Source organism: Lynx rufus, unplaced genomic scaffold (assembly GCF_022079265.1).
Source record: "Lynx rufus isolate CCGP_SWC_20201006 ecotype Redwood Valley unplaced genomic scaffold, mLynRuf1.p SCAF_21, whole genome shotgun sequence".
Lineage (NCBI taxonomy): Eukaryota > Metazoa > Chordata > Mammalia > Carnivora > Felidae > Lynx > Lynx rufus.
Genome location: NW_025814836.1, coordinates 25,456,121 through 25,476,337, shown reverse-complemented (window position 1 = coordinate 25,476,337; position 20,217 = coordinate 25,456,121). Strand labels below are relative to the sequence as shown.

Here is a 20,217-nt window from a genome sequence, read left to right as displayed (position 1 = left end):
CCTTGGATCACGCAGAGGTGCTTTCATAACTGCCCATAAAGAAAGGAGAGACGGTGTAAAGAGAGAACATAACACGTATCTAGAGCTGAGGTTGGGGGAAACTGACGGCAGAGGCTTGCCTGGCTGAAAATGAGTGGGAAGAGATATCAGAAAACCTTTTCCCGCAGACACACAAAATATCTGAGTGGGAGAAAGATGACAGGTATCTGGAATAAAGAGGAAGGTTGCAGACCACAAGGAAGAAGAGCTTTTTTTTCCCCCTCCCTTAAGATGGATATGTTGCAAAAGAGAGGGAAGCCACCAGCACAAAGTGGTGAACCATGGAAAGAGAGGTCTTTACCAAAACCATTTCGTTTTGTTCTCATGGGCATACTCCTGAAATTGATATTCACAAACATCTACTCACAGAAGCAACTGTTCAGAAAGTTCTCCCGGAACAGATAGTGCCTACAGTACCCTCCAATCAACACGGCCTAGACATGAAGTACCTGATCAGGACTCTCTACTGCTACCTGGTGGCAGCATACACACATTCGAAAAGCGAAATACGAACACTTGAGGGGGCGCTAACACAAAATACTGTGACCCAGTAGCGCTGTGACGAAGGTCAGCCATGAGAAAAAGGTCATTCGGGAAAACAAATATACATAAATCCACTGGGAAGGAAAAAAAAGTGTCATTTTCAAGAATGGTCCAATCATGAAAATATAGCTTCTGAAAAAGGAGAAAGACTTTTTTTTTTTTTTTTTTTTTTTTTTTGTCTCACTGGTGCAGTGGATTGCTAGGCTTTACAATCTGAACAAGAGCCACAGAAGAATCTGACATCCCACCGAGGCCTTCAGAGGTTACTCGTGATGTCAGAATATAATGGTTTCTAACAGTCTGTTTATTACAAGTCCAAGAAGTAAGGTCTAATCTGTGCCCGTATGAAAGAGTGTGCCTCAGTATCCCCGGGCGCACCCATGACTGTACTCTGTTGGCACTGAGCGGGCAGAGCCGGTCTCCTCTCTATAGCCTCGGTTGAAGTCAGATGTTCCATTTTTAGACCAGCTGCTCTCGGTTGATGGGAACGGGAAGAGATACAGCAAAACACATTGCCGCCCATCGTTGGCGACCTCATGCGCACTTTCAACTTCCCCAACTGCAGCCACACCTGATGGTATGATGAGCTGCGAAGATGTGAGCGGAACCAGAGCTCCCCCCCTTAGCGACAACACAGGCTGGGTAAAAGTACGGTGTTCCCAGAAAAAAAAGAAGAAGAAGAAAGAAAAAGGGGGGAAAAAAGAATAGAAAAAGTAACCGATGGAAAAGTATATTTCCTAGAAACCCACATTATTTGGACAAGCTTATAAGTCAGGGAAAAAACAACACCAGAGTCATACTGCTTCCTCACGGTGTCTGATTTTGCCAAATTCTCTCCCACCAAGCGCACACCACATTTATGAAAGAAAATGGCCGCAGGCACGAAAATCAGGCTCCAGTTATGTGTGACTCAGACAGTTGTATGCAACACCTTCTTTGATGGATATATATATATATATTTAAAATATATATATTTAAAAGCCTTTCCGTCAAGAGAGATCAAAAGCTTTCCAGAAGTTGAAGTTAAAGCCCAGAATTGTTTATTAAATCTGAGAAAACCAGAACCCAGAGAGGAAAACAGATAATAGTACTAATTCAGACTGGGGCAACATGTCACTGAAATATATTCTATTAGGGGGTGAACACAGAATTTGGGCCAGAAGGTGTAAAAGAATTTTTAATTATGCAAGTGATATATGACTGTGTTCTTCTCGTTAAGAATTGTTTTAGGGGCGCCTGGGTGGCTCAGTCGGTTGAGCATCCGACTTCGGCTCAGGTCATGATCTCGCAGTCTGTGGGTTCGAGCCCCGCGTCAGGCTCTGTGCTGACAGCTTAGGGCCTGGAGCCTGCTTCGGATTCTGTGTCTCCCTCTCTCTCTGCCCCTCCCCTGCTCATGTTCTCTCTCTCTCTCTGTCTCAAAAATAAAAATAAAAACATTTTAAAAAGTTGTATTAAAAAGAATTGTTTTAAGTATCAGAATACTGTAAATAAAGCTAAGATCACTCCCCCCAAAGCACCTATCCCTTCTAAAATAACCATCGTTTCGGGTGCAGGGCTGGTTCAACATTCGCAAATCAATCAATGTGATACATCACATTAATAAAAGAAAAGATAAGAACCATATGATCCTGTCAATCGATGCAGAAAAGGCCTTTGACAAAATTCAGCAAACTTTCTTAATAAAAACCCTCCAGAAAGTCAGGATAGAAGGAACATACTTAAAGATCATAAAAGCCATTTATGTAAAGCCCACAGCTAACATCATCCTCAATGGGGAAAAACTGAGAGCTTTCCCCCTGACATCAGGAACACAACAGGGATGTCCACTCTCACCGCTGTTGTTTAACATAGTGTTGGAAGTGCTAGCATCAGCAATCAGACAACAAAAGGAAATCAAAGTCATCAAAATTGGCAAAGATGAAGTCAAGCTTTCACTTTTTGCAGATGACATGATATTATACATGGAAAACCCGATAGACTCCACCAAAAGTCTGCTAGAACTGATACATGAATTCAGCAAAGTCACAGGATACAAAATCAATGTACAGAAATCAGTGGCATTCTTATACACTAATAATGAAGCAACAGAAAGACAAATTAAGAAACTGATCCCATTCACAACTGCACCAAGAATCGTGAAATACCTAGGAATAAACCTAACCAAAGATGTAAAAGATCTGTATGCTGAAAACTATAGAAAGCTTATGAAGGAAATTGAAGAAGATACAAAGAAATGGAAAAACATTCTGTGCTCATGGATTGGAAGAATAAATGTTGTCAAAATGTCAATACTACCCGAAGCTATCTACACATTCAATGCAATCCCAATCAAAATTGCACCAGCATTCTTCTCGAAACTAGAACAAGCAATCCTAAAATGCATATGGAACCACAAAAGGCCCCAAATAGCCAAAGTAATTTTGAAGAAGAAGACCAAAGCAGGAGGCATCACAATCGCAGACTTTAGCCTCTACTACAAAGCTGTCATCATCAAGACAGCATGGTATTGGCACAAAAACAGACACACAGACCAATTGAATAGAATAGAAACCCCAGAACTAGACCCACAAACGTATGGCCAACTCATCTTTGACAAAGCAGGAAAGAATATCCAATGGAAAAAAGACAGTCTCTTTAACAAATGGTGCTGGGAGAACTGGACAGCAACATGCAGAAGGTTGAAACTAGACCACTTTCTCACACCATTCACAAAAATAAACTCAAAATGGATAAAGGACCTGAATGTGAGACAGGAAACCATCAAAACCCTAGAGGAGAAAACAGGAAAAGGCCTCTCTGACCTTAGCTGTAGCAATCTCTTACTTGACACATCCCCAAAGGCAAGGGAATTAAAAGCAAAAATGAACTACTGGGACCTTATAAAGATAAAAAGCTTCTGCACAGCAAAGGAAACAACCAACAAAACTAAAAGGCAACCAACGGAATGGGAAAAGATATTTGTAAATGACATATCAGACAAAGGGCTCGTATCCAAAATCTATAAAGAGCTCACCAAACTCCACACCTGAAAAACAAATAACCCAGTGAAGAAATGGGCAGAAAACATGAATAGACACTTCTCTAAAGAAGATATCCAGATGGCCAACAGGCACATGAAAAGATGCTCAACGTCGCTCCTCATCAGGGAAGTACAAATCAAAACCACACTCAGATATCACCTCACGCCAGTCAGAGTGGCCAAAATGAACAAATCAAGAGACTATAGATGCTGGAGAAGATGTGGAGAAACGGGAACCCTCTTGCACTGTTGGTGGGAATGCAAATTGGTGCAGCCACTCTGGAAAACAGTGTGGAGGTTCCTCAAAAAATTAAAAATAGACCTACCCTATGACCCAGCAATAGCACTGCTAGGAATTTACCCAAGGGATACAGGAGTGCTTATGTATAGGGGCACTTGTACCCCAATGTTTATAGCAGCACTCTCAACAATAGCCAAAGTATGGAAAGAGCCTAAATGTCCATCAACTGATGAATGGATAAAGAAATTGTGGTTTATATACACAATGGAGTACTACGTGGCAATGAGAAAGAATGAAATATGGCCCTTTGTAGCAACATGGATGGAACTGGAGAGTGTGATGCTAAGTGAAATAAGCCATACGGAGAATGACTGATACCATATGGTTTCACTCTTATGTGGATCCTGAGAAACTTAACAGAAACCCGTGGAGGAGGGGAAGGAAAAAAAAAAGAGGTAAGGGGCGCCTGGGTGGCTCAGTCGGTTGAGCGTCCAACTTCGGCTCAGGTCACACGATCTCACGGTCTGTGGGTTCGAGCCCCGCGTCGGGCTCTGTGCTGACAGCTCAGAGCCTGGAGCCTGCTTCCGATCCTGTGTCTCCCTCTCTCTCTGCCCCTCCCCCGCGCTCACTTTGTCTCACTCTGTCTCTCAAAAATAAATAAATGTAAAAAAAAAAATTAAAAAAAGAAAACTGAGACAAACTGAGGGTTGATGGGGGGTGGGAGGGAGGGGAGGGTGGGTGATGGGTATTGAGGAGGGCACCTTTTGGGATAAGCACTGGGTGTTGTATGGAAACCAATTTGACAATAAACTTCATATATTGAAAAAATAAATAAAATAACCATCGTTTCTCAGGAAACCAATTTGACAATAAATTTTATATTTAAAAAAAGAAATAAATGACAAAAACAGTAATATAAAAAATAAAATAAAATAACCATCGTTTTTTATGTTTTCAGTTTTTTTATGTTTTCAGTATCCTCTCAAATCTTTTTTTTTAATGTTTATTTATTTTGAGAGGGGGGCGGAAGGGCAGAGAGAAAGAGGGACAGAGAGAACCCAAGCTGACTCTGCATTGTCAGCACACAGCCTGACGTGGGGCTTGATCTCATGAACCATGAGATCATGACCTGAGCCAAAATCAAGAGTTTGACGCTTAACCAACTGAGCCACCCAGGTGCCCCACATCCTCTCAAATCTTAAAAAAAAAATGTACACACACCAACCTGTAGAAATATATGGTTTATGTGTATGTGTTTTTTTTATGCATGGTGACAATAAAAAGTATATTTTCCATGCTGATGCTGCAACCAAACAATATCTTGAAAGGGTGACCTTTGTGGCTATTCTTTCCATTCCATCATTTTACAAGGACCTCCCATGCAGAGATCTCCAAGATGACCTGAGAAGAACACACGTTGTCTAAGAAGGAATGAAAACAGGATTAAAAAAAGAAAAGGTGCCTATGTGTGTGCATGTGTGCATGTGTGAATGCATGTGTGTGTGTATGTGTGTGTGTGGATGTGCGCGTGCATGTGTGCATGCATGTGTGTGCAGATGTGTGTGCAGATGTGAGTGCATGTGGGTGCGTGTGTGAATGCATGTGTGTGGATGTGTGCATGCATGTGTGTGCATGCACGTGTGTGCAGATGTGTGCGTGTGTGTGTGAGTGTGTGTGTGCGTGTGTGCGCGTGCATGCAAGGGTGTACTTTAACTACTTGAGAATCAAATGGGAAAACCCTCAGGGGCAAAAGCAGCACAGAACTTTGGCATAACAATGCGCCCGAGAGAAAGAATAGAAGGAAAGGAACATGACAATCATACTTCCCAAAAGCCTTTTAAAAATGCGATTGTCCAAAACTAACACGGGCTTAATGCTTTAAGGGTCTGACACAGAAGTCACTTACACATCTGTGAACAGCAAGGAGTGTCTGTGAAAGGCAACCTACATGTCTGTGAACCGACGCTCATGCCTTCAAAGTCAGGAACGCAACAGGGAGCAGTGGGGACCACGGCGCGGACAGAGTGTGCCCTGATGGGAAAGCCCCTGGTAACCTGCTGCGGCCAGTTCTTGCTAGGACCAAATGTCAACTAGGAGTTCCATCTTTCCATTTTAAAGAGAAGCATAAAAATAGCTGATATTTTTATGTTCAAGTCCTTGATTTTTAAATGTTGACCGTGTACAACTCAGTCTCAAAGAAACAACACTGTGCAGCTCAACGCCTGGCTGGCCACACTGCAGGCTGAATCTGGAGCACAGGACATCGGTATGCAACCAGGAACATTCTGTGACAGATAATTATGTGGTACACGGACAGGTCTTTCGAAGGCATTGAGTGCACGGGGAAAGCCCTTCCGGGCCGTTACTTGCTTTTCTCCATTTTCGTTTGGAATGAGTTTCTGAAAAGGGTTGGGACAAAACCACCCACAGAAATGCCCTTTCTTTTCTTCATGTCTTGGGTATTTTCAATTTCATCAGAAGAATTTTCACACTGTGTTACCTTGGAAATATATTGGCCACTCTATTTCATATCCTCTGACTGAGGAAAGATGCACCCTGATTTGCCCAGAGAGGGGACAGAGGCTCAGTGTTAGAAACAAGAAGAGTTCTTAGAAGGACCCCTATGACGTGCCCAATGAGCGCATGTGATGAGATACAACTGAGGAAACAAACCAGGAAGGAAAGGGATGAGCCCCCATTTTCTCTGCAAGGAGACAGCACGCACAACACATTAGGACATGCAGCATTGAACCGTTGACCATTTTCACGAAACTCCGCCTAGAGGTTTGAAACTGAACACAACCAGAGTCTATAAATGCAAAAACAATCCCTCCCCTAAAATAAGTGAGGTTTGTTCCTTAACTGGTGGGGTTCCCAAGCAGAAACTAGAGGGAGATGAACAATTTTTAGGAAGCCGCTGCCAAGATGGAAAGACTCATGATACGCGCTCAGTGTAGAAACAATCACTGATGACTTCCTGGTAAACAAACGCAGCATTTCAAAAATTCAAGATGTGAGGAGCTTCAGATGCAGGACATTTGAGAAAAGGCGCATCGTACCTTGAAAATGAAATCAGCCATCAAAGGTCCTGGGATCTTGAAGGTCTGCCTCTCCGAGCCCCTCTGAAATTCAACTGTGGTGTTTTCTACAACAAAAACTCCAGGGCTGTTAAAGCTGTGTTCTCTTTTGCTTCCTTGAAGTGTTTTTGATTCGATAACTAAAATTTAAAAACAGAAGTGAAATGAGAGAACTATCTTGAAAGCATTCGTTCTATTTCAAAAATTATTTCACTACACGTATACCAACATAGGAAGTAGCAGGATTCTTGCACCGAGAGTCGTGACAGCGAGGCTTTTCTTTCCAGGAATTAACTTTATTTGTGCCAGCACCGCTCAGTTGAGTTCATACCTGAAGAACTGAGCCCCGAACGCCACGAGGCAGAGGTTCTTATACATTTTCTCTTTCTTTGTCTCCCATAGATGATAACACACAAACATGCAGTCTGACTAAGCGGTCTCATGTTACAAGGTCGTGAGGGATGTTGTCACATACACGTATAACCAGGTTGCCTTGAGTTTTTGTTTTTTCCTTAGGGAGGGGACCCTACCATAATGATATCAACCCAATATCAACATAGACACTTAGCTTACATGGACTCAGATTGGTGGGATACATATGCAAGCTTTTTAGTCGTCCACAAAGCTGTGAGGTCCAATTGGGTCTACGCAACAATTTGGAGCCATTCCCGCAATAAGGGGAAAGAGAAAACATCTCTTTCTTCCTACTTTTTTCATGATGTCGCTATTATTCAAAGTAAAGATAGGTTACTCATTTGATCATCCATTGAGAAGATCTTAAGCCCAGTCTTTCATTTGGACAAAACCACCGTGAATTTTGAACTTGCTTTTTTCTTTTTTCAAGTAAACTTTTCATATTGAAATATAGATTCACAGGAAGTTGCAAAAATACTAGAGAGGTCCTACGCACCATTTTGCCCAAGGGAACAGTTACATCTTATATAATAACTACATTGCAGTATGAACACCAGGAAATCGACATCGGTAAAACGTGTGTATTCCTGTGCCATTTTATCACACATCACTGGGATGGAGACACAGCACTGTATCATCACCACAAAGATCTCTCCCCCGCATGTTATCTCTTCATTCACATTTGCTTTTATATGAACAGAAGGGCTTTTAGACCTCCTACAGAAGAATGTCAACAGTTGAACCAAAACAGCATTTCTACTTTTTGTAAAGGATATTTCTTTCTGGTCTAAGGTTAAAAAAAAAAAATTCAGGGGCACCTGGGTGGCTCGGTCGGGAGAGCATCGACTTCAGCTCAGGTCATGATCTCGCGGTCCATGAGTTCGAGCCCCGCGTCGGGCTCTGTGCTGACAGCTCAGAGCCTGGAGCCTGTTTCAGATTCTGTGTCTCCCTCTCTCTGTCCCTTCCCTGCTCATGCTCTGTCTCTGTCTCTCAAAAATGCATAAACGCTAAAATTTTTTTTAAAATGTGTGGCCAGGGCCCGGGGTACATGCATTTCTGACCCCAGCTCTCTTTCCGTCTCTGCCTTGGGTTTTCACTGTCTTGTTTCTAAAATGTGGAGTCAGAACAGACAATATCACAGATCTTCTGCTCTGAAACCTATACTTGATTCATGCATATTCAGTGGCCCTTCGACCACCTTGAACCAAGGACATGACAGAACCCGAGCCCCAGGAAAGCTGAGAAAACACAACAAAACCGTCTGGCATCGGGGGCTGCTATCTGCACGCAGCTGTGTTTGGCTGTTTTCCTTTGATTTCTCTCTGCTCTCTGGAGCATCTGTGGGAATCCAAGAGCCCTGGACAGACTGCATAACACGCATTAGGAGACGTCCCTGATTATGCCTGACAGGCAGGCTGGGAACTTTTCTGGGAAAATTCAGAGCTCCTTGATCTACAGGAGTCATTAGCGGTCGAAGAATACTGCCGGCTACTTTCAGGCACACAAAACCCCAACCACGCTGGCCCTGATCGCTACGACCGCAGTGGATTTTTGGAAAGCGTGATATTAAATTCATTTCCTGGTTCCAATGAAGATATAAAACTGTTACAAAGTGAGCTGTCAGAAAAACAAAGATGGGACACTAGAGATAGTAAGAAGGCCCCACACTGCATGGATTATCCCTCTGCAGTAAAGGAGGAGCAACAGCGAGCATTCTGGCAACATCAAAACACATGGCGAAACTGGACAAAATCCATCCACACAGAGGGCTTGAAAGACACGGAGCTTCTAGACAGAGGTTCAGCCTGAAATGAGTTGAGGTTAAATGCAGATAGCGTTCAGCGGCTTCCACGGCTGTGCTGGGGTTGCTTCAACACTGCGATAGCCTCTGCTAGGATCACAGCTTCCTAAGTGTCATCGGAATGCGGAGTCACAGCAGAGATGCCGGAATCTGGGAGGAAGGGGAAGGCTGGTCGGACATCCAGCCTTGAAAACCAAAGGCCAGCGTTTCTGTTAGTCTGGTCCTGGTGTTTTTTTGGTTTTTGTTTTTTGTTTTTTGCTATCAAATCTATTCCATTACTTGGACAGTGTCCAGGACTGTTAGTGGCAAGGGCATGAGAACTTCAGGGAGCAAACCCACTCTTTTTGCCCTTTTTTCAAGGGCAGGTGAATTATCCAAACCACTCTTTCCCTCCAATGACACATATATGCTAATGAAAAAACTGTTTTTATGGCATTTTTTTCCAGAAGGTTCCCAGCTCTCCAGGTTACAAATGCTGGCTGCATAGGTAGGACGTGGAAGGCAGGTTCTCTGATCGCTACTGTGTAGGAGTCAAAGGTGGGCGACTAAAGACAGGGGAAGGGATTTCATGAAAGTGGAGATCATGGATACAAGTGATTCAGATAATATGGACTAACAGAGCCACTGTGATGAATCCACAGGCGAGGTGGAGACCGGTGGAAAGCAACAATTCAGATGATGTGTTGACTTATAAATCCATTTTTAAGTGTTTATTAATTTTGAGCGTTCTGCTGTATTTGACTGCAGCCCTATGTTGTGATGATGTACGATTCGTGGCTACTAAGAAATGCACATCGCCCTTCAGCTGATAGAGCTTTTCCGGACCCCTCCGTGGTTTCTGCAGCAAGAGGGCTTGTCCTGGGTGGAGACCAGGAAGCCCCTAAACATACCCACCACTAAAGGCAGAGGGTGTGTGCCTTCAGCCCTGCTGTCCACCGCTGACTTCTTTCTCCTCAGGCTTAAAACGGTGGGGGGTTGCAGAGAAGAGTGAAGAAAAAGATGATGTGTGGTCTCCAACAGATAAAAGTAGAATCAGAAGTCAAGATGCTTTCAAATTCCCCAAATCTTCACAGCTCAAGTCTATGATGGTGCCTTTAAATATTTTGATCCAGGGCACCTGCGTGGCTCAGCTGGCGAGGCACCTGACTTGGGCTCAGGTCATGATCTCCTGGTTCGTGAGTTCCAGCCCCACGTCAGGCTCTGTGCTGACAGCTCGGAGCCTGGAGCCTGCCTCCGATTCTCTCTCTCTCTCTCTCTCTCTCTCTCTCTCTCTCTCTCTCTCTCTGTGCTGACAGCTCGGAGCCTGGAGCCTGCCTCCGATTCTCTCTCTCTCTCTCTCTCTCTCTTTCTCTCTCTCTCTGCCCTTCCCCTGTTCACACTGTCTCTCTCTCAAAATAAATAAACATCTAAAAAATAATAAATAAATATTCTGATTCATTCCAGTTGTTTATCAGAGAGATATCTACAAAGATGATGGAAGCTTCTAGCTGCTTCCAGCGGAAGGGTGTGCACGGAGAAGCACCAGTCCAGGCATCTCTCTTTCAAAAGAGGTTAGCCTTCTGCTAACCATCCTCAAAAGGTCTCCTTAAATTCCAAGGCCACTAAAGTCCTGTTAGCTAAACATACTGAGCGTTCACACAGCTATGGGAGTCAGAAATACATCAAACTTAGGTTTCGAGCAGTGCTGCATTTAGAGTACATGCGACCAGACTCACTAGTCGTTTCCTTTGGTCACTATGCATCTACGCTTGTATTTTTAGAGTCGACCCTTTAACAACACGGACTTGAACCACACAGGTCCACTGATAACAGGGATTTATTTTCAAGAAACACAGTCCCAGTACTGTCCATGTGTTTTCTCTTCCTTAAGACTTTCTTAATCACATTTTCTTTCTCTGGCTGACCTTATTGTAAGAATACTGTATATAAAACAGATAATATATAAAATATGTGTTAACTGACTATTTAAGTTGCCAGTAAGGCTTCTGCTCAACAATAGGCTGTTGGTGGTTCAATCCGGGGGGAGCCAAAAGTTTTACGCAGATTCTCCACTGTGCAGGGGTTGGTGCCCTTAACCCCCACATTGTTCAAGGTCAACTGTACATGTCTACACATGGTCAAAAATGATTCTTTTTACCAATAATGCAGGTTTTCAGTTTATGGCACCATGCCTTCTCACATTTACTGCTAGTCAAACACATTTAATGCCAAAGCTTTGCTATAATAAAATCTCCTTCCCAGGAATCCTTTTATTGCTTCCATTTTTGATGTTTTAGGGAAATGGGGGACTATGTTGGGGCCAGGCTTTGGACAGGACTGGAAATTTAGGATCTGAACACCTCTAGGCAGTAGGTAAGACAGACATTCTGTAATTAAATTCCATTCCACAGCAAAGAGACTGACATTAACATTACTGAGTGTTCTCAGTTCTTAATGATGTAGCCTTTTGGAAGGTTGTAGTTAATGCAGATCTTCAAAGAATGATTTATTTCAGCAAAGTAAGCTTTATTTCAGGAATGTATCTTTGTTTCAAGTAAAAAATTAAGAAAACAGTTGTATAAATCAAGAAAATAAAACCACTTCTATATTTAGATGTTCAGAAATGCTAACTAAATCCTTTGTAAACGAAGCCAGTTCTAATCATCAGCAGAGAACGAGAACTTTCAGAAACCCTTCCAGAGTCAATTGCAAGACTGTTCAGAAGGAGAAATGTTCCAAACAACAGCTCTGTCACCTTGGGAGAAATGGGAACATTTTTGAGCCCTGTTCTTGGAACAGTGCCAGTTTTGAGTATAAAGTTATATTTAGTATGCCAGAACATATTTGCATGTAAATGAATATTTTCCCTCAAAGTATTCATTTTTACTTATTCTGTTTACCATCTACCTATTCTGGTTTTGGAACTTACAAACCTACTTTTGCTTTTCGCAGCTGAATTTTGGGAAACTGCCTTAAGCATCATGAGAAAATTGGGCCCAGTTGCTGAAGATTTTTTAAACATCTTTTTGATACGCCATAAAATTCACATGCCATGAAATCTGCCCATTTAAACTGTAGTTTAACGATTTCAGTACATTCACAGAGTTGTGAAAACATCACCATGATCTAAGTTTAGAACATTTTTTGTCATCCCAAAGGAAATCCTATACCCACGAGCAGTCATGCCCCCATCTCCCCACGAATCTGACTCCCCCAAGCCCCAGGCAACCATCAGTCTCCTTTCTGTCTCCATAGATTTGCTTATTCTGGACATTAGACATAAATGGAATCGTATGATATGTGGCCCTTAGCATCTGGCCTTCTTTCACATGTTTTCAACGGCCATCCACGTTGTAGCACAGGTCGGTCCTTCCTTGTCTGCTACAGCAAAGTAATGTTCCACATACGCCACATTTTATTTATCCATCCATCAGGTGATGGACATTTGGGCTGGTTTCACTTTATGGTTATTATGAATCATGCTACTATTAACACTCAGCACTTTGTAGTTTTGAATCCAGAATTGCATGTCACAATGGGATCCCTCAAATGATCCTCAAAACTTGGATCTGAACGATTTTTACCTGTTTTCAAAAAACCAAGTTCACATTTGTAAGGATGAAGATTTACTCTCATCAAGAGCTCTAGGCTGTAAGCCTTTTTAAAAAGAAGCTGAGAGAATGTTGTGATGCTTCCTTGCAGAGAAAGCCTTGAATAAAGTAACCATTATATGACTGTAAACATTTTGGTATTTTAGTTAAAAAATATTGGTCACACTCTTCTGGTCATAAATCATAAAATGAAGTTAAGGGTAAAAAAAAAAAAAACCTTTCAAACAATTATTCACCCTTACTGCCCCAAAGACATTCTCTTGCTTCTCTGATTTAGATCATAATGTACTGCAGAATTTCTTGGGTTTTTTTCTTTTCAAGATTTTAATCTATATTACTGGTGATCTTAAACATGTTTACTTAAACATTTTGACATCACCTTTTCTCAGAGAACATTTCTGGTTTGAATGAATTCAAAATACACACACACACACACACACACACACACACACACACACACACACATTTAAAAGCTACCAAAGATGTAATATGCTTGTGGCCCAGAGAAAATTTTATAATAAAAAATCTAGGACAGCGGCTCGGAAGAAAAATGGCAAAAACTGTGTAGCACTTGGGTCCAGTGGACCTTGATTTGTGTACCTTTAAAATAGTTATAAATACTGGTTTGTACTTTTAAGGAAAGAGATTGCTGAACTCAGTAAGCTTCCTCAAGGCCAGGGAGCCAGTCTTGGCACAAACCCATTCTCCTGAGAATAAGACTGAGGAAGTCCTGCCTCTGGCCACAAGGAGACCTTGGGAAAGAAGCAAACTTTGGTATTTCCTGTTCTTTTAGGTCCTAAGAAAACAGAAGACAAAGACAGAGGAGATGCCATCTGACTTTGGCCAAAGAAACAATATAGCGGCAATCTTCTATCATTTCAAACTCCATATTCTGGGAAACCAGTGTTTACTCTCGCAGCCCCTGGACCCGATGTTGTGATGTGCTAGCAACAAAGCTTATACTTTTCAGCCATAATCACTGATATGGTTCTGTGTTTAAAAAAATTCTTTTTGTCCCAAACTGTTGAAATTTCTAGAAAACTCTTGAACCCCATTCTGATCTCCATGTAAAAATAGTTTATCCTCATTGTAACTCCATTTCTTCTCCCACAAGGGGATTAATTCCGACTGGTATATTTCCATGCCCTGGGGCAGGAGAACAGAAAAATTCAGGGTATTGATCATTCCCTAGTGATGGAGACGATTTCAGAGTGGTTGACAAAATCCTTGAGACGTCTGCCTACCTACCTGAGACCACAATGGAAGATTTTTGTTTTGGCTACATAAACTATCAGGAAATAAAAACATGTCAAGATTAAATTGTACTTACAAAGATGGGCCGGTCCTTTCAGTGTAATTCTTACACTTCGACTGCCTAAAGGAACAGCAATCACATTTTCTTCCCCTGGGAAAGAACACAAGACAAATACAGTAAACCTTGTGCGTGGAAGGCCTAACAACATAAGCAAGTCAGTGAAAACTGGGGGTATTTGCAAAGGGTTCTTTAACCACATTTTTGTCTTATTATCAAGCAATCTCTGGAAAGCACTTACTGTGTGGAAGGCATATTAATACTACTCATAATTTTATCTAAATGCATTAAAAGTTTTTTAAGTTATTATTTATTTATTTTGAGAGAGAGAGAGAAAGAGCGAGTTGGGGAGGAGCAGTGAGAGAGAGAGAGAGAGAGAGAATATCCCAAGCAGGCTCTGCACCATCAGTGTGGAGCCCAAGGCAGGGCTTGAACTCATGAACTGTGAGATCATGACCTGATCTGAAGTCGGACACTTAACCGACTGAGCTACCCAGGCGTCCCTAAAACTTTTAATGTTTATTTATTTTTGAGGGGGAAAGAGAAAGAACACAAGCAGGGGAGGGGCAGAGAGAGAGAGGGAGACACAGAATCCAAAACGGGCTTCAGGCTCTGAGCCGTCAGCACAAAGCCCAAAACAGGGCCCAGACCCAAGAACCACGAGATCATGACCTGAGCCGAAGTTGGAAGCTGAACAAACTGAGCCCCCCAGGTGCCCCTTAAATGCATTTTTAAAAGACTAAATTAAAGTTTAAAATCAATGCTACCACCTGTTCAGCCGCCATCTCCAGGCCTCGTTCAAGTGCTCTGATGGGGGGTGGTCCACACACTAGGGCCCTCGGGCTAAGCCTGGCCACACTCATTCACTTATGTCCTTTACCCACAAAGGCAGGATTGGGTGGTTGTAAGTGAGAGAGCAAGGCTCACAGGCCTAATCTCTCTACTATCTAGCCCTTCACAGAAAAATGTCTGAAGATCCTCGCCTAGGTAATCACCTTGTGTCTTTATCCCAGTCTTTAGAGATGTTCTTTTCTTCCATGCTGTTACACATTCTGAAATTAATTCTCATGGCTACATGATAATCTGGGCTCATGTATAAAATTTTACCCCAGCAGTCCCCCATTTGAACATTAAGTCTGTTACTCCATGATATTAGCCTGTTATCATTGATATGAATTACTTGGAGCACAGACTGTTTTTGTGTAACTTCCAGAGAACACTTTTTTTTTTTTTTTTGATAAATGCTGGGACAAAATGGTTGGATCAAAGGATGTTACTATGTTTGCTGACTTGTCTGTAAGTTTTCATTACATAAAAACACCTGTTTATTACGGAAAATTGAAAAAAATGCAAACAAGCAAGGAGATAAAACCATTTCTAATCCTGCTGCCCAGAGATTATCACCTCTAACACTTGGATAAATATTCTTTCCAGATTTTGTTTGTTTGTCCCTAATATACATAGGTGCAAAACAAAACAAAACAATGAACACTATTTAAATGTCCACTATTAAGGGGAGAGGTGAAACAAACAGTGATACACACATACTCAGGAATACTCTACACCTGATAAAAGTAAAGATAAGAAGCTATAGGACTTGATGTGGAATTAAAGCCAACATACATACTGATGACTAAGAAAGGGAAGCTAAAAAACAATATATGTGGGCAATGATTTCTTGGATAAGACACCAAAAGCACAGGCAACAAATAAAAACAAATAAATTGGACTATATCACAATTAAACTTTTGTGCATCAGAGGATACTATGAACAAGAGTAAAAACGGAACGGGAGAAAATATTTACAAATCACATATCAGATAAGGGGTTAATATCCAGAACATATGAAGAACTTGTACAACTCAACAATGAACAACCAACCCAATGAAAAACGAGCAAAGGACTGGAACAGACATTTCTCCAAAGAGAATATACACATGGTCATTAAGTGCATAAAAACATGCTCAACATCACTACTCTTTAGGGAAATGCAAAGCAAAACCACAATGAGATCCCACTTCATACCTATTAGGATGGCCATTATAAAAAAAAACATAAAATAAAACCAGAAAATAATCCTTAGGATGAGGAGAAATCGGAATACCCATGAACCATTGGTGGGAATATAAAATGGTTCTACCACCAGAAAGAACAGTTCCTCAAAATATTATATACAGAACTACCATACGATTCACCAATTCCACGTCTGGGTTCAAACCCCAAAGAACTGAAAGCAGGGATTCAGACAGAGACTTGCATACCCGCGTTTACAAAATTATTTACAATAGTCAAAGGCGGAAGCAACCCAAGTGTCCATCCACAGATGAGTGGAAAGACACCACGTGGTAAACACATATAATGGAATAGTATTCGTCCTTAAAGGGGGCAATTCTGACACATGCTGTGTAACACGGATGAACCACAAAGATGTTATGCTATGTGAAATAAGCCAGTCACAAAAGGATAAATATTGTATAATTCCATTCGTATGAGTAGTCAAGTTCACAGAGACAGAAAGGAGAATGGTGGGTGTCAGGAGTTGGGGTAGGAGACAATGGAGAGTTCTTGTTTGTTTAGTGGGTACAGACTTTCAGTTTTGCAAGATAAAAAAGGCTGGAGACAGATGGTGGTAATAATGGTTACACACCAACGTGAACGTATTTAATGCCACTGATCGATATGCTTAAAAATGATTAACATGACTGGGGAGCCTGGGTGGCTCAGTTGGTTAAGCATCCAACTTCTGCTCAGGTCATGATCTCACAGTTTGTGGGTTCAAGCCCTGCATCAGGCTCTGTGCTGATGGCTCAGAGCGTGGAGCCTGCTTCTGCTTCTGTGTCTCCCTCTCTCTTTGCCCTTCCCCCACTCACGCTCTGTCTCTTTCTGTGTCAAAAATAAGTAAACATTAAAAAAAATTAAAAAATGATTAACATGATCAATTGTAGGTTATGCATAATTTACCACATTAAAAATGTGTAAGACACAAACTCATTAGAAAGTACATGTGTTTAAGTATTGCATTCTCATGTATATGTAATTTTTTTTAATTTTTTAATGTTTATTTATTTTTGAGAGAGAGAGACAGAGCATGAGCAGGGGAGGGGCAGAGAGAGAAAGGGGGAGACGCAGAATCTGAAACAGTTCCAGGCTCTGAGCTGTCAGCACAGAGCCCGATGTGGGGCTCAAACCCACAAACTGTGAGATAATGACCTGAGCCAAAGTCAGACACAACCAACTGAGCCACCCACGGGCACCCCCGTGTATATGTAACTTATAGCAATATATACATGTGTATATTATAATACATTGTGTTGTATATGGGTACATGGAATAACATGGTATAAACATAATAATATGAGAATGCATAGCACTGTGCAATTGCATATCAGAAAATAACAGAGTGAGATTTTAATTATTTAATCCTTTAAATTCATGGAAGAGTTTTCACCAAACTGTTGACAGTGGTTAACTGGGGAAAGGGATGAAAGTTCCAGAAATTACTGAAGAAGACCATAGTTCTGTATTTTTTGACTTTTGTATAATGGCAATGTACTGATGAGTTACTTTTCAAATACAGTATTATAAAGCTAGTAACATTTTTTACAAAAGAAGATAGAAACTGGAAAGGAAAAAAAGGATCAGGGCCAAAAAGTTTTACTGGATGAGTTTTGGAAAACCTTAAGTAAATAGGTACGTTGCACATAAAAAGAAGACTGAGGGGCACCTGGGTGGAGTCTGTTGGGCGTCTGACTTCAGCTCAGCTCATGATCTCGCGGTTTGTGGGTTCGAGTCCTGCACCGGGCTCTATGCTGACAGCTTAGAGCCTCGGGCCTGCTTTAGATTCTGTGTCTCCCCCTCTCACTGTCCCTCCCTTGTTCATGCTCTGTCTCTCTCTGTCTCTCAATAATAAATAAACGTTAAAAAAAATTAAAAAAAAAAGAAGATGGAAAGATTCTCAGTAATATATAACTAAAATAACTCAGATACCCAAACCAAACACAGCACAAAAATAAACAGATGAACCAAATCTTATTTATGATCATAGATATAAAAATAAAAACTGAAACAAAGCAAATTAATTACAGATTGTATCACAAGAATTATGTATCATGACTCAACAGAACACATGCTAAAAACCATTGATTTAACATGATAAAAACTTGTTAATATAATTGGTTATATTAAGAGATCAAAAAAGTTAAATGTTATGATCATTAAATGAGTATAAAAAGGTATCTGATGAAATTCAGCATACATCGTAAGATTCCTACTAAAGCCAGGAATAGAAGGAAGCATCCTTAATTTAATAAAGAATCAGAAGCATGAGCAGACTTAGTGGTGAAACATTAGAATTATTTCCATGTAGTCAGGAACAAAATGAGGATTATTGTCACCATTTTTTTCCATACTCTTCTGGGGATCACTTTCTTACTCAATGTAATTAGAAAACAAATAACATATAAAAATATATATTGGAGGGGCGCCTGGGTGGCGCAGTCGGTTAAGCGTCCGACTTCAGCCAGGTCACGATCTCGCGGTCTGTGAGTTCGAGCCCCGCGTCAGGCTCTGGGCTGATGGCTCAGAGCCTGGAGCCTGTTTCCCATTCTGTGTCTCCCTCTCTCTCTGCCCCTCCCCCGTTCATGCTCTGTTTCTCTCTGTCCCAAAAATAAATAAACGTTGAAAAAAAAATTTAAAAAATATATATATATATATTGGAAAGAAAAAATTTTAATGCCATTATTTGTAAATTGTCTAAGTAAAAATTCAAGAAGAAAAATCCATTACAGGTCAATATCCCTGAAGAATATAGATGAAAAAATTGTCAACAAAATACTAGCATACCACATTCAGCAGCATGTTAAAATGATCATTCACCAAAATCACATGGGATTTATTTTCCTAGGATGCAAGGATGGTTCGATATACAATCAATGTGATACACATCACATTAACAGAATAAACGAAAAGAATCATATGATCATCTCAATAGAAACAGAGAAAACGCATCTAACAAATTCAACATCCACTCATGATAAAAACTCTTAACAAATTAGGGATAGAAAGAACATATCTCAACATATTAAAGGCAATATATGACAAGCCCACAGCTAGCATCATGTTCAGTGGTGAAAGGTTGAAAGCTTTTCCTCTAAGATCAGGAACAACACAGACATTCCCATTCTCACCACTTGTATTCAACACAGCACTGGAAGTGCTAGCTGGAGTAGTAAGGCAAGGAAGAGATAACAGGTATCACAATTGGAAAAGAAGAAGTAAAATTGTCTCTATTTGCAAGTGACATGATTTTATATAAAGACCCTTGAACAATGCAGAGATTAGGGACACCAATCACTCACGCCATCAAAAATCTGCCTATAACTTCCTCAAAAACTTAACTGCTAATAGCCTACTCTTGACCAGAAGCCTTGCCAAAAACATAAACAGTTGATGAATGCGTATTTTGTATGATACATGTATTATACACTACATTCTTACAATAAAGTAAGCTCAAGAAAAGAAAATATTAAGAAAATCATAGCAAGAGGAAATACATTTACAGGACTGGACTGTATTTATCAAAATAAAAATGCACATATAAGTGGACCCATGCAGTTCAAACCCATTGCTGTTCAAGTGTTAACTATCTCGAAAATCCAAAGACATGACCAAAAACATGTTGATCTAATAACAAATTCAGTAGAGTTGCAATATACAAAATTAGCATATAAAAATCAATAGCACTTCTATACACTAAAAGTAAATCTGAAAAAAAGTAAAGAAATTGATCTCATTTACCATAGCATCAAAAACAATACTTAGGAATCAATTTAACTAAGGAGGTGAAAGATCTCTACTCTGAAAACTGCGAGACCATGATGAAAGAAACTGAAGATACATATACATCTAAAGGCATCTTAAGTTCATGGGCTGGAAGAATTAGTATTGCTAAGATGTCAATACTACCAAAGGCCATCTATAGATTTGATACAATCCCTTTAAGATTCCAACAGCATTTTTTACACAAGTAGAAAAAATAGTCCTAAAATTTACATGGAACCACAAAAGACCATAAATAGCCAAAGAAATCCTGAGAAGGAAGAACATAGCAGGAGGCATCAAACTTTCGGATTTCAAAGCTAGACTTAAAAGGCTACACTTATTAAAACAGTGTGGTATATAA

At 40.8% G+C, this 20,217-nt stretch overlaps 1 protein-coding gene across 1 annotated transcript in view; it reads right to left on the bottom strand.

Moving 5' to 3' along the window:
* Nucleotides 1-20,217, bottom strand: part of ADAMTSL3 (ADAMTS like 3) — a 347,278-nt gene that overhangs the window by 150,863 nt on the left and 176,198 nt on the right. The window contains exons 7-8 of the mRNA XM_047086812.1: nucleotides 14,055-14,129; nucleotides 6,902-7,059 (exon numbers count right to left, since the gene is read on the bottom strand). Coding sequence (XP_046942768.1) covers nucleotides 6,902-7,059; nucleotides 14,055-14,129 — 233 coding nt within the window. The remainder of the gene's footprint in view (nucleotides 1-6,901; nucleotides 7,060-14,054; nucleotides 14,130-20,217) is intronic.